Raw genomic sequence first — 27,693 nt, forward strand, 5'->3', positions numbered from 1 at the left:
CTAAACGGGCTCCTTTGGTTTCTTCTGCAGCCCGACTGACATGTATCTAAGCAACAGCCTGATGTGTGCTGACTGGAAATGGTGACCGTTGCTGACCCGGCAGTCAGAGAATGAGAGGAAGTGAAAAACAGGGGAAAAACTAAATATATATATATACATTAAAAAAACAACAACTATTATGTCATGAAGGACAATCCAGTTTCTGCTCAGAAAAATAAAATAACCTGGGGTATAAACTGTGAGAGCTGTTGACGCAATCAAACATGAAATCAAAAAAAGCATATTTTACATTCACCATTGTTCTACAATTCAAATTGTTTTGTAAACAATGAGGTCCTGCCCTGATACTTAAGAGCAGCATAACAACACAATAATAAAAATGAGTTCCATAGATGTCAAACAAACTGTAAAGAAAAATTCAAATGTTGTCGTATCCTGTTTTAATAAACCATAAAGACATAAATAGAGAGTTGAGATGGTTTTTCGGGACTTTCTGTGCAGAATCTGATGATCTTCCTCTGTGTGTGTGTGTGTGTGTGTGTGTGTGTGTGTGTGTGTGTGTGTGTGTGTGTGTGTCCGCTTTGCTCCTGCAGTTAAAAGAAAGAACTTTTGGAGTTAATTACTGGTTCTAATTTCCCATTGGTGCAGGTTCATGAATCCTTGATGGACCACTGACCTGTCCAGGATGTAAACTGTGTTTGGAATCTGCTGCAGGTTTCTGTGACCCTAAAGTGAATTAAACAATTGTCTACATAAGAGAGATGGCTGGATAGTATATCTAGACATGTTATGCCCTCGTAAATGTCAACAAATTAAGAAACAATGTTTTGTACACAATCCACAAATACACAAAAGTAAACAAATCAGCTGTAAAATTTCACAAAATGTGAATTAAATTTAAGATTTTTGACATTACAAACATTTATTTGCTTGCAAGAATGAGAAAACTAACCTGTGGAAGGCCTCTGTCCTGTTCTCGTGCCATCGTGTACTTGTATAGTGTTGTATGTGAGTGTTTAATGTTCACTGCAGACTGAATTAAATGCCGAGCAAGATGGAAATGGCTATTGGTCAAAAGTGTAAATATTCCCAAGTTTAAAAGTTTTCAACTTCCTTCAAGTGAATTGTTGAAATTAACTTCAAACCACAGAAAAACCCAGGGAGAACTTCCCACAGAAAAACCCCAAACTAGTGACAGTTTCGCAATGTTCCAATATGAGGCAGCGTACAAACCACCACCGCGCTGCGACGCTTTCGGATACGCTGTCGGGTGAAATGCAGCGCAAACCTGACAAAACTAACTCAGAGGAGGCCGTGTAAAATTCTCAAAATATACAATTTATTCAAAATATGTTAATGCAACCATCAATATATTCCAGTAATTACAAAATCAGTAGTTTTTCTTCTACATAATTGCATCCTCACAGACAAGGAGGCCTGCAGTCAAACACAAGCCTTTTTCGGTCCGCGAATACAACGAGAACATAGATTCCTTTAGAACAGCTGGCCGTCCCTGTCTGACTCACACTGGCCGGGCCGCCACTGCTCAAAGTCACAGCTCAGCGCCGGTCAGCTGTGAGATTTTCATTGGGCGGGTGTACAGGAGCTCAAATTTGAATGAATATCAGCTGACTCATTCCTAGACGACACCACAGCTTTGGTTCCTTCTCTTTGAAAAAAAAAAAAAAAAGGAAGTTCTGATCTCTTTGACATGTATTGTACTTCCTCATATAGATCCGAAAAACAAACTGACCTTTGTAGTGAAATTGTGCAGAATATTTCCACCACTCGACTCTAATCGCTGAGAAAATCAACACGTGTGCTGAGGATAAGCTGTGTACTTTGCGGGATTTGTTTTGGGCGACTGAGCACAGATTTCAGTATTTCTCTTTACACGTCAAAGTCTGCCGACACTGATCAGCGACTCTTCCTGGAAAGGTTCTCAAAGGTAACAACACAGATGTGTAAATGCAGATTATGGGAACGGATAAGAGCGATACCGATACACACATATTTACAAACTCTGTACAAATATTTGACACTGTACAGCTCATGTGGGAACAAAATGGGACAGAATTGCATTGTGGGTAATCACATTTTTGGGGGTTGGTCATCAAAAGCAAAAAAAAAAGAAAAAAAAAAAAAAGAAATACATATCTAAAGAAATGGCAAATAAAAACTAAAATGAAAAAAGGTTGTTTTTTCACGGAAGACTCTTTGGCACTCACGAGACTGGACGAGCCATTTTTAGATAAAGGGAAGTGGTTCTAGAACTATTCACTTTTTTATAGAGGGTTAGATTATAAGATTAATGCCATATATTCCTAAAACCAAACTACTTATAGCAGTTATTTAGAGAGTGGAGACAAAGGCAGACTAATATTTGACTTGTGTTAATTTTACCAGTATTTCAGAGGAGCCTTATGACTTTTCCAAAACAGGACAGAGATGGTGAAGAGGCTTTGAAATATTCTGAGTGCATAAAAAATGACAGAACTGATGTGAGTAAGAGAGAAAGAAATTGCTTCCGTTTGTGGCTTTAAGTCTCAAAATGTCTAAACACAGCAGCAGCTGTAATTCAAAACCAGAATGACTCAGGACAGCTCCTATTTATTTGAAAATGTACTCATTGCATTGTTGAAATTTATGTTTGCTATGAATGATTTACTGTTTCCTGTGAAAAGAAGAGACAAGAATGTCGGAGGTGTTTCCTGAGCAGAGTTGTTGTTTGTGTTAGTACTTCCAGATGTGCTTTTTCTGCGGTTGGAAGCCAAAATCCACTTGTTTTTACCAAAGATCTGGCAAGTCCCATTAATGCTCTGTACATTGTATTTCACGTAGTTGCGTTTTTCTAATTTATTTGATAGATTTAGGAAGTTTATGGAGTTGGTTTTTGTTTTTAATTTTGTGCAAAGCACTTTGGCCCTCTGTGTTTCTTTAAAAACTATAAATACAAATCTGAATGACAACCAGTACACCTTGAATATTGAGATAATAAACGTTAATAAGTATGTGTTATCGGATTTGGTTGATTTGCTCAAGTCAATTCACACATTAAACATATTGACATGTATGCCGTCGGTCTTTTCATGTAGTTCCTATAATAATTACGTCCAAAAACTATTCAGACTCACAATAGATGTGTATTTTGTGTTGCACTTGCGATGCATTCAGGGACACCTGATGTAGTTGTATGGGCTCGCTACACACCGAATACATGTGGAGATCAATGCTGAAATAAACTGAGGCATTAATGTTTGTTGTGTTTTTCTCAAAGCTACACTGCCGATACTTAATTAGGTAACAATTAAAGTTTCTGGTATTAAAACAAATACAGTGACTGGGAGAAGGTCGAGCCATACAATGGCCACCAGGGGAAAACAAACAAACAAAACATAAACAAATAACAGTGTTATTTGTAGTGACACAAGTAATTCTCCATCCCAGCAGGGCGGTTTGATGTTTTATAACACACACACGTAGCACACAGTAACACCATCTTCACTTTATGATTAAAAAGTTTAATGTCAGAAGGTGCTTGACGAAAAAAACAAAACAAAAAAAAACAACTCCTCTTTCTCTCTTTTCCCAGCTCATCTCACATTCACACTCTTCACACGGCTTCAAAATAATAAATACACTCAACATCAGGAATCATAATAAAACTTTTGTTTAACACAACAATTTCATAAATAAAGAAATGTACAGTCATTTTCAACCACGTTTGCTTAAATTATCTATACGATTGAGCGCAAAGTGGATTATGCATAAAAACAAAGCATAACGTGTCAGTTTAGGTTTTGATATGTGAGGACGGTGAGGCGAGACGGTGACATCTATGAACACCAGTGCAGAACTTTATCCTTCCTGTTACCTCTCTGTAAAAGCAATCCAACGGTTTAACACTGTTTATGGCATTCCTTCCCTTTACTTTTGCAGGCAGTGAACACACAAAAAAAAAAAATAAAGTCGCCACGAATCGCTTTCTGCTACAGTTTGCGTGTTCCCGACAGCCTGTTGTTCACCACGGAGTAAACACAGCATCTTTAGACCATCAGGTTCCTGTTCATCTGGAAATGTCAGGAATGTGGCAGACAAAGCAGAGAGTCTGACGACGGCGGGGGTTCATCCTGGAGGAAATGAGGCCTGACGACAAGACGAGAAGTCATTTGTTGTGAGAAACGGCTTCCTTGTTTCCGTCTGTGTCTGTGAGCAGAACATGCAGTACCTTGCAATCGTCTCACACTCTCCCGACGCTTCCTGGGTTAAAAGCTTCCACTGAATTGACTTCCGTTTCAATCCGTCTTTTAAGAGAAACTCCATGAAGGTGGAGGGGAGCGCATCCCAGTGACACTGCTTCTCCTTCTCTTCCTCTCTGCTACATTTAACAACTTGCCTGCGTCCGGGGAAGGCGTCTCCTTCTGCGGCAGGAGTCACAAGTGAAGAAGGTGCAAGGAGAAGCTTCCTCGTTTCACCATCTTCGATGGTGGAAGTTTAGAGTTGGAAAGGAGGAGGATGCTGAGGCTCCCCGTTTCCTTCCCCCCCCCGGCTCCAGCGTTTCCTTTCATTCTTTCCAGTTGGGCGAGCCGGGACGCTACGACACGCAGCAGCAGGTCCGCACCTTCGGCTGCTCCTCCTCCACCGGCTGTTTCAGTCTGAGCAGCGGCGGGTCGCCGCTGGCCGGCGTGTAGTAAACCGCGTTGCCGTTGGAGGACACCAGCGGCATGCGGGGGTCCTCCGAGTTCATTTTGGCATCGACGAAGGAGTCCGTGGAGCCGTTGCCAAGGTGACCGTTGAACAAGGGGTGATTCAAGAGCTTGGCGGCGGCCCTCTGCTTCTTCAGCTCCGACAGAGTCTGCGGACGCTCTCGGGGCCACGCCTCCTCCTGGCAGGGCTGCGTGCCGGGGATGACGGTGCCTTTATTAGTCGATGGCGCGTTGCCGTTGGATGGCGGCTGAGGGGGCACCGACGTGGTGGTGGAGATGAGGCCGTTCTGCTTGTCTGCTTTGAGGATGGTGGGCAGCTTGGACTTGTCTGGCAGCTCCACGGCTACAACAGGCCGGACCTGCGGGACATCAACGACCGTTACTTTGCGCCACAAGGCTTCTCTTTTACATCACTGAAGACAGTGTCGCTCTGCTCATTGTGGCACAGATCGGATATCTTTGATCTGCTTCCCAGGATATCGATTTTAATTTAAAAAAAAGAAGAAGTGTGAAGCCAATTTGTTTTGTCTACTGTACAGAAATGACTGCTAAGAAACAGCTCTTCATCACATCCCCAGAGTTACTTCATGAGAAAAAGCTGAAATGCACTTCGTCGTGCAGCACACTTTAATATAATTCTGTTTTCTTGGATTTTTTTGAAAGTGTTTAGATTATACAAAGGTAATGTGCCAGTTAATGACAGTAAGAGACTAAATAGTACCAACAATCACCTGTACGTTTTCCTGTGAGTCTTTGTCACTGGCACCATCACCAAATCAAACAAACAACAGTCAATAATCATGGCAGACCCAGAACAATCAGAGACCCGATGGTGTGCTCACCAGCAATTATAATAAAACAAATCTTACATTAAGCACTTGAGTATTTTCCTGATCGGACTCCTTCTCCTTTTCGTCTTCTTCCTCTCTCCCTCCCCGCCACACGATGGCCTCGGTCTCGTACTCCTTCCGGCATAAGTTGTGTCTGTCTGACAGGCTGGCTCGCCGCACCACTTTTCTGTGGAGACGAGGGAAGTTCTTTAGTCAAACCAAGCAATTACAATCAAAACATGAGGAGAGCCTCAATAATGCTAATCAAGACTTAATAATACACGATTTTGGCATCTGCTTTTATATTTGAATGTTACAATGTGTATTTAGCGTGTCCATTTTCTAGAGTACTTCATAGTTGTTTTTACATTGATTGTCCTTCCGGCTGCAAAAAGGATACAGACCCAGGTCCTGAAAGCTCGAGGTTAAGACAGATGAGCCGTCATGTGGGACATTGGGACAAATGGTGTAGTACGTGCAGGCACCAGCAGATGTCAGCACTTACCCACGGCTGCCTGCGCTGGAGGTCCGCCTGCACAGGGAGGTCTTGTGTTTGAGCTGAGACTTCATGATAATGTCATGCTTGTGTTTGAGATCCAGCAGGATGGCTCTGAACTCCTCATCCTCACACAGATCTAAGAAGAATGGAGAATACACGGATGTCAGCTGCTTTCAGTGTGGGTCACACACATTGGCTCTCATGCCTTTAGTTTAACAACACAAGTGAAAAACTCTACATGAATAAAGAGAATCCTCTATTAGGTCAAGTTCTTATATTTTTTACCATTTTAAAGCTACTAGTCATCAATAATGCTGGATGTGAAAACATTTAAAGTAAGTAGACGTGAACACTGTTTTAGTTTTCCCTTCAAAAACACCTTGACCTGCAGTTCGAGGGAAATTAGCCTCCCTCTTCCACTGACACTAATGGGAGAAGCTGGAAATGAACCCCTGCTGAGACGGGATGTCGGCTTTCTTAACCCCCCCACCGTCTGTTTTTACAACAGAGTGCTGAGGTGTAAACGTACCAATGGGTGTCTCGTCGAGGAAGGTCTTGGCGTTGAGACTGGCTCCATGAGACACCAGCAGCTCAGCCACATGCATCTGAAACAAAAACAACAAATTAGCCTTCACGGCTTCACAATCAGAAGCGTTCGATTCGAGTGTGCTTATCCGTTTCCTGCTGTGTTTTACCTCACCTGACCCCAGCACGCTGCTGCATGAAGAGGCTGCCACCCGTCCGAATCCCTCAGGTCCATGCGAGCCCCGCCCTCCAGCAGCAGCTCTGCAGCCTGCACATAACCGTTCGCCGCTGCGATGTGGAGCTGCAGGGGCAGAGAAGGAGCACTCACATTTCTGCAGCACACAGGATTCATAATAGACTTGCTTTATGCATTGAAATCCCAAGTGGGTGTCAGAAAGGGTTCTTAAGTCACTGCCAATTGTTGACCTCAAAACCCTTGGAAAACTCTCAGACTTCATGGTGGCTTCTAACTTTTGACTAAGTGGAAATGTCCGGAAGGATTTTTAATAATTCATGAAATTAAAGTCACTACATTGTAAAAGAAAAGAAGGTCAGTTTAATTCTATTGCAGTCAAATTTAGTTTTTCTGACAGATCACTTTTCCTGATTGTTTTATGAAGAGAACGTCTGAACTCATAAAAGCAACCTCTGCTGTTTACTGCCTGGACAGAGTGCTCATTAACAACACTGTGAATCAGTCGTGTGAGACACATCCAACTGCACTCTACTTGCGTTTTCTTCCATAAGAAAACTCGTGAAAGAGCAATAATAAAGAAACCTGAAATCAGTCTCATCGTCCTCATATTACCCTCATGGTATCAAAACTCCTTTGCAAGTTAGAATGAAAAAAAATATCCTGGAAACAACTTCGGTCTTTATGTAGTTGACGTGTTGAAAACACAAAACAAAACCGCAATACATTTTATGTATTAGATTCAATTTCAGTTTTTGTAAGAAGATGGTTTTAGAGCTGATTTCAGGACAAATTATGTTTGAAAACCAGGTTTTTAGTGGATAACTGTTTACTCTGTTTCAGTTTGCTTCTTCATCGGACATGAATCAGTTGCAGGAAGAACTGACTACATGCCGGTTGGTCTCTTTCATGCTTTAACATAATGATGCCCAACGGGTGGATCATGACCTGAAAGGTCATATTGGCAGGAAAACACAATCGGCTTCACTTTAGAATTAAGCCAACAACAGAATATGAATATTATCAATATTTCTTTCTCTACATTGACTGATTATTTTATCCTTTATCATTAAAATGGATAGCTTGCGGTCACCTGCTATAATAGTCTATTGGACTACGTCGGGTTCAAGCTGCGACCTGTCCCATTGAGTAGATTTGACAGACCAGTTGAGAACCACGAGTTTACGCTTTAAACGATTAAGTACAAGTAGCACCATTAAATCTTTTAATTGATATAATAGTTATTTGTTATTCAAATGATTTTTTTACTCTTTGTGCTGCGATGACTGTTGCTCTTCTATGTTTTGAACGGGTTTGTGTGACGTCACCCTGCTTGTTCAGGACCGCAATGGAGCCAAGATTCTTAATCTCACTGAGAGATTTGCCTGGTGTCATCAAGGTTAATAAATAAATGAAATTAGAAAAAAAAGAAAAAAAAATCGACCTCTGCAGCTGAAGCTGCCTCAAAGTGAGCAGCTGCGGTTAAAACCTGCTCCTGCTGCTTTGAGACGGCCCACTCAGCAGCTCACAAATTTACTCGTAGCAGGAAACAATTACACAGAACCAGGAGCTGTGAAGAGTGGATCAGTGCACACACACGCTTATCATGTCTATATAAACAGGATATGAATTCCAGTGCTGAACTCTTAACCCTCTCTGAACTGCCTGGATTCATTTGATAAAGCCACATGCAGCTCAAACCTGCAGTTATCTACTTAAACATTACGATCATCGTGTTTCTAATGGAACAAAATGAGAGCTGCGTTTACGCACAACTAAAATATTTTTAATTTCAATAAAGACTTATGATTGGGGTGGCACAGTGCGGTAGTGGTTAGCCTCACACATGTCTGGTGAGAGTCTGAGTTTGGGAGCATTTCTACATGCAGTTTGCAATGTTTTCCCTGCCGCATGCATGAGTTTTCTCCATAATTTGTCATTAAAGTTGGTTGTATTGGTGAATGTGAGCTTGTGTGACTGGCTGTCTCTGTATTTGTCCTGTGTTGGGACTGCTGATTTGTCCAGATTGATCCTACCTTCACTCATAGTAGTTTCAGGTCTCCTGGAAGGAAAAAGGTGTATTGAAAATGGCTGAATGAAATGGTGCTTGGTAATTATTTATTTAGTCAAAAAATTGTGACAAATTCTCTGTGAAAGACACAGATTGTTCAGTTTGTTAATCCCGTAGTCAAGAATGTAGAGGAATTTAATCCAGTTGATCAAAGGCCAAAACAAAAATTAAAAATTTTCAAGCAAAATGTTCAAACTATTTTCGAAAAAGTTCTAATCCGCTCCTGATCACTTCTATGGGATGTAAATAGATGATGAATAAAGCTTTACATGGCATGCTGAATGAGAATCCGATAGACCAACTGCAGTTCCCGTCAAACGGTAGCGTTTTAAAAGCAGATCAGTCTGTCGTGTTTTTACTCAGCTTTTCAGTTTTCTTGGGAAATGCTCTGCTCTTAACTTGAAAATCTTTGCGAAATGAAGAAAGGCAGGATTTTGATGGTTGCCATGTCGATAACCTCCGACCCCACTCAAGCTTTGGTGTGTGAGGAGGAATAATATCACGGCTGAATCATACCTGCTCTGAAAAACCAAGCAGGTTTTCACAGAGTTTCACTGCAGGAAGGAGCCGAGTGCGAGCGGCTGCTGATGTTAATCTCTGGACGGGATGTTTTGGTTATTACTATCAGTTCTGTTACAAAAGGGTAGGTGGGTTCACACACGCTCCAGGTTTACCCCGAGACAGAGGAATGTACAATATCAGTGATTGATAAGGTCAGGATGTGCAGCTGAAAGAGAATCACATCATTTGTGTGACCATCATGCTGCTTTTCTTTCATGAGTATTACAGGAAAAGGCACAGAAGGAAGAATCTGAAGTACTCCTCTAAATATCTGCAGTCATCTTTTTAAAAGGCCTTTTGGAAGGCTAATCGCTTTTCATTTAGATTATTTATTTTGGAACGTCTATGAAGAATTAATTCATCAGTCACATCGATTTATGACATCAGCTGATTTCTCAGGTACCTGACATATTCAATACCAAAGTGCCACAATAATAGAACGTTTTTGAGGGATATGAAAGATTCTAAGGCCAATCCTTTCCTAAAGCACTGAGCTCGGTCTGGTTTCATGCTTTTCGTCGAACACACTCGAGCAGTTTCAGGCTCTTAAAGTATGTGACCACACATGGATTATGAGAAGAGGAAGTCCTCTCACTGACATCTCTTTGAACGGGATATCCATTGAGTTCGACACATCACAGTTCTTTCACAGGTCTCAAGAAGCACTGCAGGAGCGATTTGTGGCTCCAGGACGAGCCGTGCAAAAAATCCAGACTCTGCTGCAGGTGAGTCATTGTCGGATGAGATTGAAGGTAAAGAGAAACCATATTATCATCTGTGGCTGCAGTTGAATGTCAAACCCAAAGCCGTGTCATGTAAAGAAAAAAAAACACCCATCGCTCCAAAAATGACTCGATCTCTAAAAAAATCCAAGTGGAATATCAAGAATGTCAATGTATTTTTTCATGAGTAAAGTGAAGGCGGATTGGGAGACCGGCTGCAGATTTGGACTGTAGCAGTGAAGTGGGAGCTGAGCTGCAGAGCAAACATCCTGTTTACCTACATCCTCACCTTACCTATGACTGCTGAATGAATTTTCCTCGCAAGGTGGTGGTTACAATATCATTTTTGTGATATAGTGAGATGATTGACATTCTGGGAGAGACTCACTCGAGGAGTCAGTTGAGGTCATTCATCCAATAATGATGCCTCCTGGCGGCTCTCTGTTGGTCTGGGAGAAGCTTGGGGTCCCTCCAGAACAGCGAGATGGAGTTGCAGGATTGTGCAGATTTAGTTGTTTTTTTTTGCTTTACAGAGTTCCATTGCAGCTCCATGTAGTAGAAGGGTCTGGGTGTTGAACTGATATAAATAAAGTGTCTCGGCATAAAGGAGTCACAGGACCACCGACATCAAACATCAGATAATAATGGGACGACATCAGCGATGGTGTCGTCTCATCAGACATGTGATATGCTGTCATTGTTTAATTCTAAACAAAATGAGTTTCTGATATTTGCCTCCATCCTTGCATTCTCTTTACACATCGTCCACATTTTTGAGGAAATTTTTTAATTTGTTTGATTATTCATTTTACTTATATTTTTCCAGTAAGTCTGTTCATTTAAATTTTTCTGATTTCACATTGGAAAAAAAATAAATCTCTGGTCTCTTGGCATTTGATGAATCAGCTTACAAGCACTTGACCAAAAAAATAAAAATAAAAAATCCCCAACTGTTCCTGCACCTCAAAACAAGGCCACAGAATTTATCTCACAGGACAACAAAGGATTATGGTTACGTAACTTCCTCCCGGTTCCAGGTCCCTTCCACTCTGCTCTGCCAGCGATTTTAATAAGGCATGCTCTAGTTTGCTTCATCATGCTCGAATGAAGATTAAGTGAACGCATGAAGAAAAGGGACAAGCAGCTCGATCAGACGATCTGTAGTAAGACTTTAAAGATCAACAAGGTTATTTTGGGAAACTGCCGCCCCGAGGCTATTTTCATCCAGTGATCCGTCACTGTGTTTCCCCAGTGGAGTTAATCCCCGATACATAATAAAGGCTTCATTTAATCCAGCTGACATTAAACACCCTACTTAGGAAATTACATGCTGACGGTTTTTATTGCGCTGCTCACTAGTGCAAACTTCAGATCAACACTGGGAGTCCACTTCTTTCTACAAAGTTTTTTGTGGCTCATTTTTATTTCAAAGATGTTTTATGAAGAAGATTAATAAAGCCGAGTCCCACCTGCAGAAGTTCTCTATGACACTTGGTGTCGTGATTTCAACGTACGCAGCGAGATGCTGACGATACTTCACGAGCCTCTGGTTGCCATCTTTTTGCAGGAGGTCTGCTTGAGGTATGAGTGCCAGGTACATCACCAGGGTCAACAAAGTTATCCATATAGCAGGAAGTGTCTGGAGACTTTTCAGTCCGTGCGGGAGGTCACTGAACAACCTGCTGTATCGTGGACAATCCACTCATTGCAGGCTCGGTGGAGCTCAGCAGACTCAAATAGCTCCGCTGACACAAATATTGGTGAAGGACTTCATCTACTCCACACAGCAAAACATTGCATAATGTCATAACTCATTGAAATTTCTGTGTATATTCTTTGTGAATCATTGTTACGCTTGCTTGTACAGTGAATATTAAAATGTGAGTGATTGTGATTTTGTTTGCCCTCTGATCATCTCTTGATCTGTCCAGTATCCTCACAGAGTCGGCTGAGGAGTACAGGGGATACATGGACTTGTGAATGTTGTATTAAAAAAGTTTACTATAAAATAAGTGATAGACTTTAGCAAAACCAAATGAAGTAGGAAGAACAGATGCACATAGTAGATGAATAACAATGTAGATGAGGTCAGATGACAGTAGTTTCAGAGTAAAGGATTCGAACTGTACCTACTTTTCCAATGATTCCATTAAAATACAGTCCGCAATACTGTATTTTTGATGAATAAAATATATACTGTAATATACTGGAAGGTGACACGGGCAACAAAAGATTCACATCTTGAGTCTAATTTTTGAGTGTTACGAGACTTAATTCCTTCAAATGTGAGTTTTCTAGAAGTTGAATCGTTACCTGAGAGTTTGACAGTAACACAACAGAACAATGATTAACAATTCCATGAATATGGCTTTTTTAATAACATTTCCAGTCTTATCTTCTGTCGTGCTTTTCAGTCAGAGGATGTTTTTTTTTCCTTTATTAATCTTGTTATAGTTCCTCTTAATGTGCTTTTTACTGCCACTCCAGGTTTATTGCAGTCTTGTGCTCTGTAAATCATCACTGTTACGTTACCGTCTATGATTTGAATTCACAACAAGTTAAGTCGTATATCAGCACAACTTCATAAAATGATACAGCGGATATGCCTTAAAAAGGTTTTAATGGGTTTTTAAATGTGTGATTAGCCTGAAATGTTCACAACCTCATGAGACGTCATTTTTTTAAATAGCAAATTCCATAATGCGTGCGTGACGCTTTAGTAATATCCCCTCGGTATTAATCCCTGCGACAACATTTAATTATTTCTATATCACTTGGTTCAGTACTTATAAACAAGCAAAGATAGAAAATATTGGCTTCAGCACAGAGAACAAAAAGAGGATCATCATCCCGTCTTTTGTTGTCCCAGCGGTTGTTATTTAGCTCGAATAACACGACTACAGTGACCTGGAAGAAGGCTCCATTTCACAGTTCACAGGCTTCAAACACAACGCCAGTCTTAGCTGGTTCCAGTCCGATGCAGCTGCTCTTTTTTTTTTTTTTTACATGCACCTTCACTCTTCATACAGCAAAGTTACGTGTGCTGAGCACACATGAGCATGTTAGACCTGAATGTAGCGACTTAGACTAAGCTGGCCGTCAAGCCGGTCGGGCAACCAACAGTGTAATAATGGCCAATGATGTAAGGTTATTAGCTGTATTATTATTATCATTACTATTATTATTGGCTGTATTATTAAAATATTGAAGCAGCCTTAGTATAGGTTTGCTTTTGTATTGTCACATACATACAGTACATAGTTAAGTATATGCATAGCAGAGACTACAATGAGAAGAACAGACAATGTACTGTAACATAATAGAATGTATGAATATGGCACGATTGAATAAAAAGCTTAACTCCCACCATTATTTTAATAAGGCATAAGTAGGACTCCATTTCTTGATCAATAAAAGATATTTGTGCTGATCTCAAATATGGATAGTTTGTGACACAGTTACCATAATCAGTTACTTTATAGGATGCATATTTTGCAGTATTTACCACGAAAAGAGGTGCGGTTGTAGCATGATACTTTATCAAGACAACAATAACTCACCAGTGTTCCAAACGTTTATGATGGAGACAGCGATGTTTTTTTTAAATGGCATAAATAGGTCACAGGTGTAAAATATCTAGTGGCCATGCAGTTGTGCAGAAACACTTTGGTGACCATGCCTGCCGTGTCTGTGCTTGTTCTATAGTCTCCTCCTTCAGTCCAAAAACCTGCATTTGAACTTATTGGAGAGTCTGAACTTGCATGTTTATCTCTCTTTATCTCTGTGTTTATACTGTGATGGACTGGCACCATGTCCAGTATGTACTCAGTTTTAACCCATCGGTACCTTTGATGAGTGTCACCACCCCACTAACCCCACTAGTGAGATCACACTAGCACAGAAGCTGGATGGAGAAGTTGTGGGTAAACACACACATGCAGAAGCTACACACAGTTAAAGAATATTTATAGCTCCGAAGCACAAATCTATTGTTTATCCTTTGGAAAAAAAGAAAAAACATCTTAAGAAAGCTGGAGGAAGCTGAGTTAGTGTTTGCACTAACAGTAAATTATCAGAACGTCTTCTACATCATGTTTATTATGACTTTAAGTCCACAGTATACTGTATATTTACGCCTGTATATCTTGTTTTCTGTTTTAATGAATTTCTTTGCCCCGTGGGAGCTGAAAGTAACCCCAGCGTTCGTTTTACAGCTGAAATGATGAAGGGACTCGTCTCAAACTGAGTTTTGGTGAAAAGAAAATATGAACAAACTCTCACCAGTGTGGCTCCCAGGGAGTCCTGCTGGTTGACCTCCTCCCCTTGTCTCACCAGTTCCTGAATGTCTCCCAGTATCCTCCTCTCCGTTGACGCACGCGTCTCGTTGATCATCTCCTGGGTGATGCCTGTCAGTCAAACAAACGAGCGGGCGCAGAGTTAATGATGAGGGAGACTGGTTTTCCTCTCCTCTGTCAGCTTTGATACGCAGAAAACAACCGCAGCGAGGTGACATGGACAGTTTATGATCAGAGACACACGGAGGGACAGAAAGACGTCTTGGGGATGATGAAGCAGGGATACAACACGTGGAAAACAAATTAGAAGAGCGAGAGTTATATAGTGAAAGCTGCCAACACCTTCTTTTACATTACAAAGGATGTTTTCTGTTGGCTGCATCTTATGGTTTCTACAATAGCAATTTATCTGCAGAGGAAAATCAGAATTCAGGCTTCAAACAAAGGAGACATTTCTAAGTTTTACCAGCAGACAGAAACAGAGTGATAATATTGTGATGAAAGCCATGAGAACCCAACATATGTTTTGTCCATACAACGCTTATATCAATATTTAACTTTTATACAGGCTATGATTTCTTTGACAAATGGTAGACAATTAATTAAGAATTGCATTTAAGAGATCTTTTGTTTTAATAATAAATATTCAAGTTATTTAGCTTGTAGCGCTCAAGCCTGTATTGCAAAGCAGGATCAACATAGCTGGGGTTTCTCACGCAAATCATCAAGGCAAAAAGCCCACAGCTGCCAAAAGCACAGATTGTACCATAACAGCAATAGTAGGCATCATTTTGGGGCTGCAAATAAACTGATAGTTGGCTTTCATACATGTTGTCAGTGGAGGAAAAGTAAGTATTTGGCGCATTGCTTGTTGTGGGTTTTGTAAATGAAAGGTTAAATAAATCTTTTATTGAAATCAAAAATCAATCTCTGATTTTTGAGCTAAGAAATAATCAGCCGACTGATGTTTTGAACTGCTTCCTGTGTCGTCTGGTCTCGTGTCATACAGTGAGAAGGGTTCTCAGAGACAGTTGTGCATCCACAGACAGGAGTAAATTATTCTCGGACTGCTCGCTATACTGCACAGAGCCCCTGCTGATAGGAGCTGCAGCCTTTAACAACCAATAGAAATGCTGCAGAATGCAGCAATCTGACATGCTGATCAAGGCTTCACCCGTGGGAAATTCTAAGTTGGAAATGATCTCAGTGAACACAAATGATGCGAGAAGGATCATCTGGTTCATTTCTTTTATGAAGGCAATAGTGAAACGAGTATGCGAGATGAAATACAGGCTAAAGTAGTTATTAGTATCACGTAGCTATCGTCACCACCAAATTAGAGGAGTGCAACATTGTCCAGTCGTGGCTGAGGTACAAATCCCCAATCGCACAGCGTAGAAGGAAATAAACAAGATGGCTAATTTAACCTGCAGGAGCCTTTAATGTTACACAGAAACTGTTTTGCAGAGTATTAAAGTTTTTTTGTTAGTCAGATGATAGTAATTCTCCGTACTGTGAAGCCATCTGCCGGAAACAGAACATTTCAAATGGCGTTTCATGTGTAGCTATGGTAAAGTGGGAATTTTGCACAAGGCTGTATTTTTTAAAGAAAAAAGTTTGTTTTTGAGTATTTTTCAAGTGAAGAAATAACTAGATCGATAAAGTTTCCTTTCATGCAGCGTTTTCTCGCCGTCCTTTGGCAGATATCTGTCGAGTCTGGCCCAGTCGGGAGCTCAGGTGAGTCACCGCATCTCTAAATTTCCTCCTTTAATCCGCCGCCCTTCTGCAAGGTAGGACTCAATACTGTGACCGCCACACTCCAGTGAAGAACTTATCCTCACACGGCTCAGCGGTAATGTGCTGTGCAGCCCAGCAAATTGAAAGAAGTGTCAGATTAACAATGGTGGAAACAGGCTGTCAGTCAGAGCAGGGACTCTTGTACCCTTTCACAGCGCGATCGAGCTGCGGTGCGCTTCAGAGTGAATCTGGTCTACAAACACCTCCAATCAGTCCAAATGTTAATACAAAATTGTTTTCATTGATTTGCCTCTGTAAAGGTTGAATGAAAAGTGAAGGTAATAACTCACACAAGAACACCTTTTCTGTTAGACGAGGGGGGGGGGGGTCAATCCACTGAAAATGGTCACTTTTGACATAAATTGCAGAGGCAGACAGGCGTCACCTGACTGTGCATATTTCATTGTCAGGATTTCAGCACTACGACCTTTCCCATGACATAGAGCAATAAATTGGGAGAGTAAAGCTGGAGGCAAGTCTCCCCTTTATTCCTCTGGTGTCTCCGGATTCCAGTCCACCATTTTTAAAGTTGAACTCCCCACTTTCGGAGTCACCTTCCTGTCGCGAGCAGGTGCCTGCACACAAGCGACATCAACTATTAAACTCACAGCTGTAGGCTGTTTTACAGGCTCAGAAATCAAGGCCACGACAGACCGTGTTTTGGTGATTTCGTGAAAAAAAACCTCCAGCAGCTGTTTTCTTTTGCTTCTGACAGCAGCAGCCGATCTTGATGCTTAATGTCGTGAATTTCACTTTGTTTATGATTTCACTGCAGTGATGCCCCACAGCTTGGTATTACCAGTACTCAGCTCAGAAATGTAAACATATTACACGTCTCACCACGGAGAGTTATAAACATGAAAACAAACAACTTATCACCACAGTGTCAAACAGCTGTGGCATGAACAGTTTATCATGCTGCATTGTTTCTGAGCTTTAACTGCAGATGCTACAGCTGCGGCAAACTGTAACGGACTCATTACGTCACAAAGAAAACTAAAAATCACCAATTTTAAATGTACGTCTCTTCCATTCATCTTTGATACAGCTTTGCCCCCCCACCCCGCTGCCACGGTTGTGGGGGGCTGGAGCCAATCCTTGTTGACTATGTTTGAACACACACACACACACACACACACACACACACACACACACACACACACACACACACACACACACACACACACACACACACACACACACACACACACACACACACACACACACACACACACACACACACACAATGTAGACTGATTTCTACCGAGGATTATGTTTACTTTGCAGTGTCAACATAAGCAGCATAAAATCATAATCCTTTAATAAAATAACAGATTGTTCACTGGTATCATTTCGTTTGTCACAGTCATTCATAAAATACTGTGTGGCACAGAGGGAATTCATATTTGCTGTCTGTTTTTATCAGAGAGAATTTCTTTTTTTTTTTTTTTTTTAAATGACCATTCTGCCGTGCATGCATTTTTAAAACAGAGTAAGGACGTCTACTTCTTAAAGCACAGAGATTCACTCAGGGGACCTTTCAAAACACTGCAGTGAGTATTATAGGTTATATGGCTTTTGTTTCAATTCACTACTATCCCAGGGCATATTTTTGAATCCGACGGGACATAAACAGAAATCAGCTGTGCAGGCAGCGGTTTGTTTGCTTTAAAAGCTCGATTCACCTTCTTCAGTTGCATGTGAGCAGATCTTCACTGCAGCTCATCACGTACAAACTGGCCTCCTCTACAGGGGAGGATCGAGGCAGTCTGATTAGTTGATATTGCATATCAAGTGCTGTGCATAATGTGTGTGTGTGTGTTTGTGTGGGAGCGTGCACGTGTGTTAGTGAGAGTGGCTGCCCGCACACCCTTCCCTGTGGCGTCTCCGGAGAGCGCTTTATCCACCACTACACTGCTGGCAACATTACGGGAGCAATTAGCAGCGCCGCGCTCCCTTTGATCAGCCTAATAATCATTCTTCTCACCTACTGTACCGCTATCTGCACTCTGCAGCTCCACAGATCCCATTGTAAGCGGAGAGCCTCATTTTCAGGCGCTTGTTTTTCTCCTCCAGGCTCCCCCATCCGCATGCATGTGGGGCTCATATTGCCTCTCATCCAGGATGCAACCCACAAATTACGGTGTCACGTGTCTCATTCTCTATGTTAAATCTATTAAAATAATTAAGCCTGTATATGTTTTCAGAGCGGTGTTTAATAAACCAGGTCTTTTTCTGACCTTTTATTATCCAGAGAAATACAACAAAGCTCTTATGATGATCCCTGCTTCTGTTTACTACAAGGCTCGTCTCCACTCATGCATTCGGGCCTTAGTGCAATGCTGAAGGGCACCTTCACCAAAGAAAGCCTTCATTCGTTGAGCATGCACACACACGGAACAGCAAGCCACGGCTTCACACGCGCAAACAAAAATCTGTGTGAACTACTTCAATAGGCAACAAGTGTGTTGAAGCAGCATGTGGTCTCAAAACATTGTCAAATTGATGCCACATGTGGCACCAGTGTACAAAAGAGTTTTTGGCAAAACAGTGGTAAAAATTCACAAATATTAATATGTAAATACAATGAAATAACACAAAATACGATTGAATATGATTTATAGTTTTTGTGTGAATAGAATGTTACTTTTCATTCTTATATTCACACCTGGGCGACTCAGTGGGGCCGTGGTTAGAAATCTCTACTAATATTGAGTTTTGTCACCAGCTGGACTTGGATGCCTGTAAGTAGAGGTCGCATGTTATTGGGGTGCATGTGTGTATTTTCTCAAGGAACTCTGGTTTCCTCTCACAAGTGTTTGACGTTAATTGGCGAATCTAATTCACTTGCAGAGTGAAAGACACAGCCTGCATTTACTGTTAATCACCTTTGATTGGCTCCAACTCCCCAGTTTAATAAAGTGGCGTAGAAGATGGATGGATATTAATACCTATTTGAGACTGAGTGCCATATTGATGATTTACCTGGGAACAAAAGCCTCTATCTAGGCTAGATCCAGCTCACACTGCCAGCCGCGAGCCAAAGTCTGTGGGGACGTTTGCCAAACTTAAACCTGGTTGAACTTTGGGTGTTGAACTGGGTAAAGGTTGTGTTTTATGCAGCTCAGCGAGGCAAGCGCAGGTTTGGTTACTGTAACATCGATAAGTGTGAGCATCTTATAGAGGAGTGAAATACATGTTGAACAGGTTTTACACCACTTTTTATGCTTTTCAATGTTTCTGCTCCTGCTTCAAACCTTTGTTCTCATTTTTACTCTGACTGTAAATACCAGCTTAATTATGAGCTATAAGATAAATTATTAAATCCAAATTATAAATTGTGCTTATTTAAATACCAAAGGTAAATGGGAAACCATCTCATTGTGAGAATTTGAGTCCAGGCTTATCCATCTTTCTATGATGAGTTTGCATATTCTCCTAGTGCATATGTGGGTTTTCTCCAACAGTTCTAAAATATGCATTTCACGCTTGTCTGTGTTTGTTTGACTGTTTGTTTGACAGACTGACAGTTCATCGACCTGTGATGAACTGTCAGTCTACACACACTGAGTACTGGTTGATGAGAGTCACTGCTTTTGCCAATAGTCAGCCGTGATTAGCCTGGCGGACCAATGTTTACTAAATCATTAGAGAATTTGGGCAGATGCATGCAGAAGGTAAGTGAACACTAATAAGGTGAGACTGACACATCAGGACACATTCAGCAATGAAGCATAAACTTTAGTGGAAAGAAAATCTGTCGATTTATGAAACATATCATGTGGTCAGTTTGAGGGAGAGGGGTTGATTTCCATCCTGAATGGAAAATATAAAATCTTTAAATGTAGTACATGCGCCTTAACTCTTTTACTGCAGACGTGCCTGTGCAACTAACATTCAATCCATGGTGTCAATACATTGAGGTAAGACCATGTTGTCTCTTTAGTGAAAATCTGGCATCAGATAGCAGGACATTAATGAGATTCACGTTTCTCCTCTCCATCGACCAACGATATCGAATGAGTGAGCGTTTTCTGAATTTACAATAAAACAAGCATGACTCAAACTCAGAAGGGCAAAAATGTGAGCGTACGACCCAGAACTTCAGGGTGCAGACAGTGTTGTTCGCTACCTCATGATGTGTGTGCAGTAAATATAAAGCTACTGTCTGTTAACTGAGCAGCTCAACAGTCAGACTGCAAATGAGAAAAGGCTGCTCCGTTTAACAATATCAGCCTGCCAGCAAACAAGCAAAGCTCATAGTGGAGAACATTATTTTTCTTTTCCCAAAAATGAGTACAAAGAAAACAACTGAGCCTTTTTCACAGGTCGTGATATGCCAGACCATTTCTTGGCTGTCGGAGCGGCAAACAGTCTTAAAACTAACACGGAATTTAACACACTGCAAGTTGACAGATTTGTTTCAATTGCCTCTTTAAACTTTGAAAACAGGACAGGTCGTCGTCGGTCCATCACAGGGCGAACGAGGAGACAGCCACACACACACACTCACGTTCACACCTGCAGGCAACTCCGACTCACCAGCTAATCTGAGATACATGTTTTTGGACTGTGGGAGGAAACTGGATTACCTGGAGAAAAACACTGTGAGAACATGCAAACTACACACAGGAAGGCATCAACTGGATTTGAAACTGTTGTGAGATATCAGAGCTTACACTACACCTAAATACAGTCCCACATAATTACTGGTCAATAAGAGTAATGAAACATGCTGGAATTGTAAAAAAAAAGAAAAATAATAATAATAATTTAATCCTGTCATTATTTCCTGATTGCATTTGATATTTTATTTCTCATGTACTTTTATTTTGTTTATTCATTTTGAACCCCATTTCACAATATGTTGAGGGTGGTTCTGTTTGTTTACTCAGTGTCACAGCTATTTGATATCACTATGCAGAGTATGTAATATGTTTGGCACTGGCACTTAAGACTTGGCAAAGTTGCCATGGGTGCAACCCACAAACAGTTCTTAGGTTTTCTGCTCTCATACCACAAACGCACAATTTAAAATAGAAATAATCTTTTTTTTTTTTTTTTTTTTTAAACACAAATTCTCTTGCTTTTTTTTGTTCGTACTTAATATCTTGTATGAAATGCTGTGTTGATGCACAATTACTGTTTGTTCCCGTTTGTTTTCCTTGTGGAATTCCTTCAGAAATCCCTTGTTTCAGAAGCAAAGTCACACAACAAAATTTCTCTGAACTGGAAAAGAATAAATGAAAATAAAAATAAAAAGCCCAGCGGCCAGATGTGGCCGCTTTGTTGGCAGCTGTGTGCGCCCATGCCCGCCTGAAGATGTAAACGCTTTATCGGGACGCAAAACCAAAACACTGACAAGAGCTTAAACTAAGAAGGTTGATTTCACTCCACTTCACCCCGAGTCTGTTTGAGCGAGTCTTTCTTCCTGTGACACAGACACTTTGGAAACGCAGAACCGCCTCTCAGATTCTTTCATGTGCAGTTACTGGTGTCACAGAGATAAATTCCACCGTCAGCAGCTGTTTACAGTGACACCGCGGGAATATACAGTATCGGAATACAAATCAGGAGGAAGAGCCGCCAGAATCTCAGATTTATTCCAAGTGTCCATCTTTAAAGTGTGCGAGACATTAAGTGCTTTCTGCGGTCGTGATTCTGCCGCCATCTTCTTCAGCAATCAATTCTGTGGTGCGCAGGCTTAAAGGATTGTCAATAAATCTACAAAGCAAAGGTTAAGGAAGCATCGCAGCTTCCTTCTTTGAACGCTGGTGATCGATTGTACGTCGTTGTAGAAAATGCAAATGAAATCGCGGAATTTGATAATAGATCAGCTGTAAAATGCTGAATATTGTCAGACGGAATCAAAAAACCTCTGCTGTAGGTTGTCTCCATATTTGGGCGTCCTTTTAGTGATTAACATGCATAGCTGTATTTGGACACATGAAGCATTCAGGTACGGTATTGAGTGACAAGAAAAAAATGGATTTTTAATCATTTCAGCAACATCTACATGACTCATATGAGTCAAGCACTAGCTCCTCTGTTTTTTGTTGATCTTTATTCAATTTTTAGTACCATAAAACCATAAATAAAAGCCTACTGAAATATTTAATAATTGCTTCTTTTTAACGGCAGGTCGTGGCTGCGTATTCTGAAAAATAAATGCAGGTCTCAAAGAGACGCTGAATCTGCTTTTAATAAAAGGTCTTTGCAGAGATGCCACCAGGTAACGTTTAATGAATGGTTCGAAATAAAATCTGTTATTTTGGGAATGAGCTGAATGAACCTATAGAAGACGGATTTGATTTATTATGACATTCTGGTTGGACTTCCCGGCTTGGTCTCCTCTGAGCAGCCTGACAAATCAGGTTCAACGAGCTGCTTCTTGTAAAATCATGGCTATTACTATTGTGCAGGGAGCTTCTGCAGTGTGGCCATTCCTGATTTAAATAAGGATTTAAATTGGGTGTGATGTAACATTTTATTCAAATCATGTAGTTGCAAATTCACATCTAAGCATCATCTGAGCCACCACTTAGTCAGTAATATATGATCAGACAACCAATCGGGGAATTTGTCAGTTTTACTTTTGTGGTTTATTTGACAGTTGACATTGCTCCTCCTTCACTGAGTCGCTGCTCTGCTGAGAGGTTGATGTCAAGCTTCTGTAAAATGGCACAAGGTGAGACGACATTAAAACAAGTGCCTGCACATGATGACTTGATACTGGAATCACTGCATCATTGTTATGTTGTTTTTTTGGTTTTTTTAAATGTAGTATTCCAAAGTCAAGACTCTCGTGTGGAATCGCAACAATTTAGGAAAGCCACCATCTTTTGATACTGGAGGTACACACTGTGTCCGAGAGCTCAAATGAAAAGTGACTCGAGTGGTTTAAAAGTAACCTCACAGAGGCTCTGGTTCAGTTGGTAGAGTGGGTCGTCATTCGGTTGCAGCGTTGCAGATGGACAATGTGCCGAAGTGTCCTTAGCCCAAACACCGAACCCCAAATTGATCCCAATGGAAGTTGAGTGTCATGCTGTCATGGTGTGTTTGAATGCATGAATGTCACTGACAATGTAAAGCGTTTTGGGACTTTTAAGGCAGAGCTAAATTCCTGAAATCTATTTACAAATGAAGACATTCCTACTCACGCTTCCAGTTCACATCTTAAATGAGTGAAAATGGAGAAAATACCACCTATGGGTTTTATCCCAGTTCAATTGTTAAATTGATCAGCGTTATTCAACAAGCGGTGCAATGTTATGCAATACACTGTCACATCCTCCATGATTATTTGTCAACAAAATAAAAATGATGGTTCCTTTAATATTTTAAATGATAGACTAGTATATCAGCTAAGAACGAATTTTCTTTTGTTATACACAAATGCTGGAAATCAACAAAGCCGTATCAGATCCGAGCAGTCTCGTTATTCACACGAACCCCTTCAAGGACCATCAACTCATGCAGAAGGGGACTTTTAGAGTGGATCATTTAGCTGCCGCCTGTCAGCTTTGCGTCATGTATGCAGCCATGAAGGGGCCATTTCACAGACTTTAAAACAAGTCCCCCATTAAGGCATGCGGACTGTGTTTTCAACCGAAACTAATGGATGGCTTGTTTAACTACCGAGTTATAGCCGAGACACTAAAATCCACTCGTGTCAGTTTTTGCACGAAGATGAAATGCTGCCTTCTCTGAGATTATCGTGACGAGTAATAATTTAGAGGTGAATTTGCTACCATGACAACAGGTCAGATTTGAGCAGTAATTCCAACGGTACATGTGTGTCTTGAATGTGGCTCATAACTTGAACTGTGATGGTGTAGCAAAGTATAATCATTAATGGTGCAGTATGTGGCTTTTGTGAGGGCGGTGGCAGTAGTGTTAAAAAAAACAGCTATCAACTTCTGTTGTGTTTACCACACAAGATGTGATAAACTCAGTTAACCGTTAAGCTTAAAAGGCATCATGACATCAGTTTTATTTTATTAGCCGATTTTTAAAGAGTCACCCATTCATCTTCTAAACCACTCTGTCCAACTCAGCCAGAAGTTTTTAGATCACAATATATTACACACTGTACCTTGAAATAGTTGCTTCACAAGTCAGACTAAACTCTCAGGAAGCAGTCACAGTATACTCTACGCCACGATTTATTCACGAAATTTCTCATCAGCTGAGAGTCTAACGATTCTGCCCACAGGCACTCTTTAGTCGACCATTGTCGTATTTTTGGGAACATTTTATTCCGTACCTCTGTTGGCCATGGCTGTCTCAATGATGTCCAGTGTCGGGTCGTCTTCACACAGGTCGTACGGCATGTTTCCATCAGAGTTGACTGCCAGCAGATCTGCACCACTGTGGGAGACGAGCAGATGGAGAAATCAATCTGTTACCTTTTTTTTTTTTTTTTTTTAATTGAATTATTCATGGTAGTAAAAGACATTTGGAAAAAAAGGGTTTAATACATTAAAATAATTGGCACTATCTGTCATCCAAATACAATTAAAGGGGAAAATGAAGTGAAACACATTCAGTCAGAATTCAGGATGTTTATGGGAACAGTTCCTACATACAGCTGTAATAAACACTAAACTAAAGAAATCTTAAAAAGAATTCACAAGGATAAATGGTTTCACTGTATGGAGAGAATATATTTTCAAATGTGTTCTCCAGCATCTGCATATGTTATTTATCTTGTGTGGCCACGCAAAGTGTGAGCAAGTGACACAATGACAATGCTTTACATGCTCCCTTTATTTGTCACTCCTATTTGAGTCACCAAATGTTCCCGTTTCCATGAAAACCTAAAGTGATCAGATAGATGTGTGGTTATGAGCAACCAAGAACATCACCGGTAGGGTTGATCAATCCTGTAACAACTTCCACGGTGATGTTGCACGTCGCACACATCCAGTATTGACAGATTTGTTAGATAAATTAATCAAGCGTGCCGTGTTTCTTTTGAAACTGCAGCACATTGTTCAGAGTCTGATCAGGAATAAACGATGATTTCTTTAAGAGCAGTGTGGTCACCACCCCTGTTTTCCTCTAAACCGTAAGCCAGAGTGCCATTTAAAGGGACTCAGATCACATCGTGAACAGGGCTATGCCAGCGCCTTCCATCGGTTTCTCAAACTAATCTGATATTTGTATGTGTGTTAAGTGTTAAGATAAGGTGATTTTCAATCGGATCAGCTTTTAGTCAGATTTCCTACGGTCGGTGTAAACACAGCAAGTCACTGATATCCATAGATAAGGTATTGAAATCATATATTTAAATGTAACTATTAGGAAAATTAAGACAGATAACCACAGGTCTGTAATCAGTTTGTAATGGCCCATGGATGTAATTTTTATTTTCAGTCAAGTTGTCCAAAAAAAAAAAACAACAGCCTGTATGTCATGTTTGTGATTTAGTAGAAAAAAAATGAAAGCTGAAAGCTGCTGATCCATAACTCAAAGTGCTGGACAGAAATGACAAAACAAATCTTTGTTAGTCACATAATTAATGGTGCTGATTAAATTCTTACCGCCCAAAACAAGTTGGCAGCCCGTTTTTTAATCAGTGGTTATTTTTCTCTGGATAATGAGTCCAAGAGACAACACAAGCGGTTTGACGAGCTCTGCACATCAACAGACGGCAGCAGTGAGACCCTATGACGCCTTTGAATGTGGGTTTCCACTCGATCCAGCTCGAGTGCGTAAACCTTCAGCATGTTAAAGCGCTTTGCCTCTTCCTGTTGTTGCTCTGACACGTTTATTACGATTCAATTAAGTCCTCACTAAGCAACGTATGAACTCCTGCGACATATTTGCAGAGGTGTCATATAACATAAAGAGGAACATAGGTCATATCGTGTTTAATAACAGCTGCATAATAAAGATGGATCACGAGTCATTGTGTGTCATTTGTGCATCATTATGCAGCTTGCTGCTGGACATAATTCAATATTATCCTTTACCGACTGTCGGTTGGAGTGTAATTGGCATAATAAGGGATATCTTTTATGTACGTATTTTCAAAATCAATCTTTATTTAAATAAAACCTCTCACACAATGAAATGCAAGTCAGAGTGATTCATAAATGACTAAAAGGGAAAATATCTACAAAGACACACCAAAAATTAAACATAAAAAATGGAAACTAAAGTACAAGTAAATCTTTCTAATACATGCAGAGACACATTATTTATGTTAGTACGTAAGAAACCACAGTGAAAGAGTAAATTAGAATATTCTAAAGTGGGGGAAAAATAGAGGACAGTCTCATTTACGTGACACCTCAGGTCTTTATTTTCATCTATTAAAAAAAAACTTAACTTCTAACAAAGTTCCGCCTTTCTGTGCTTTGAAACAAGAGTCCCCTGTCAGGTGAATTCCAATCTCTTTTTTTTTTTTTTTTTTTACCCCCTCAAGGTTGCATCATTTGTTGTGGTTTAAGCAGGAAAAATCTATTGTTTAAAACTCAGTTACACATTAATTCAAGCTCCTACAAATTGCCTTCGGCGACCCACCGGGAACCACGAACAAGCTTGTACCTGAAAATCTGTCTGCAGCCGCGGCGATATGCAGGGGAATTCTAAACGGTTGTGCATTTCAGTGTTATCCTCAGAAAACCTGTGTGGAGGTGGCCGGCTCGGCTCATCCCTCCATCTGCTGACGGCCTTCGATTGAAACGAGTCAATGCGAACTTCAAATAAGTCGAACATGAATTTAGTTGGTTAACAAACTCTGCTGAGGCCGCTAATCTAGTTAACGGCTTTATTAGTGCTTTCACGCAACGCTACACAACCTGTGGACGCTTAGTTTTTTTTAATTGTTTACAATCACTGCATGAGTTTTAAAGCCGTGAATGCAGCATCTCGGTTCCCTCACATCCTACATCTCAGTCAAACACATGTGGAGGCAGATAAGCATTCGCAAGGCAATTAAACGTCGTGTAGCACACATGCGCGTCTTACTGTGCAATGAGTATCTTGACGAGTCCCGCATGGCCACAGGTCGCAGCAGCGTGCAGCGGCGTCCATAATTCATTGTCCTGAGCGTTAACGCTGGCTCCTCGGTCCAGCAGGATCTTCACCATCTCCTCGTAATTGTCAATACAACACTTAAAAAAAAGAGATGAGGGACAAGATTAGACTCGGATATATAACATTTCTCGGCTTCAAATAGAGAGAAAACTGATGGAGAAAAGAGGATTTTATTGAGTTATGCTGCCCGAAAAGGAGCACCACATTATAATTTATACACTGGGCACCCCTCTGTGCTGTATGCATCAACAGCTTCATGAGCAAAAAGAAGAACTATATAAAATATAAAAAAAAAAAATAGGAAACAAATGCACAAGACGTCCACGCAGAAGCCGTGCTCTCTGTGTTGAAACAAGTAGTGGAGTGATGTATACAGTCATTCTGACATTCAAACCACTGTGTGGGCTGTTCCCTGGACGTGAGGCGGACAGAAGTGAAGCCACAACTC

At 40.8% G+C, this 27,693-nt stretch overlaps 1 protein-coding gene across 2 annotated transcripts in view; it reads right to left on the reverse strand.

Annotated features, from left to right (window-relative positions):
• Positions 1-2,601: 2,601 nt before the first annotated feature.
• The window catches only part of ppp1r16b (protein phosphatase 1, regulatory subunit 16B), a 100,445-nt gene continuing 75,353 nt past the window's right edge, over positions 2,602-27,693 (reverse strand). For both annotated transcript variants that reach the window (XM_080461691.1, XM_080461692.1), the window contains exons 4-11: positions 27,177-27,322; positions 24,466-24,569; positions 14,389-14,513; positions 6,736-6,861; positions 6,565-6,640; positions 6,042-6,171; positions 5,576-5,723; positions 2,602-5,065 (exon numbers count right to left, since the gene is read on the reverse strand). In XM_080461691.1, coding sequence (XP_080317817.1) covers positions 4,595-5,065; positions 5,576-5,723; positions 6,042-6,171; positions 6,565-6,640; positions 6,736-6,861; positions 14,389-14,513; positions 24,466-24,569; positions 27,177-27,322 — 1,326 coding nt within the window. In that variant the 3' untranslated portion in view covers positions 2,602-4,594. The remainder of the gene's footprint in view (positions 5,066-5,575; positions 5,724-6,041; positions 6,172-6,564; positions 6,641-6,735; positions 6,862-14,388; positions 14,514-24,465; positions 24,570-27,176; positions 27,323-27,693) is intronic.

Source organism: Lipophrys pholis (assembly GCF_963383615.2).
Source record: "Lipophrys pholis genome assembly, chromosome: 4".
Taxonomy (NCBI): domain Eukaryota; kingdom Metazoa; phylum Chordata; class Actinopteri; order Blenniiformes; family Blenniidae; genus Lipophrys; species Lipophrys pholis.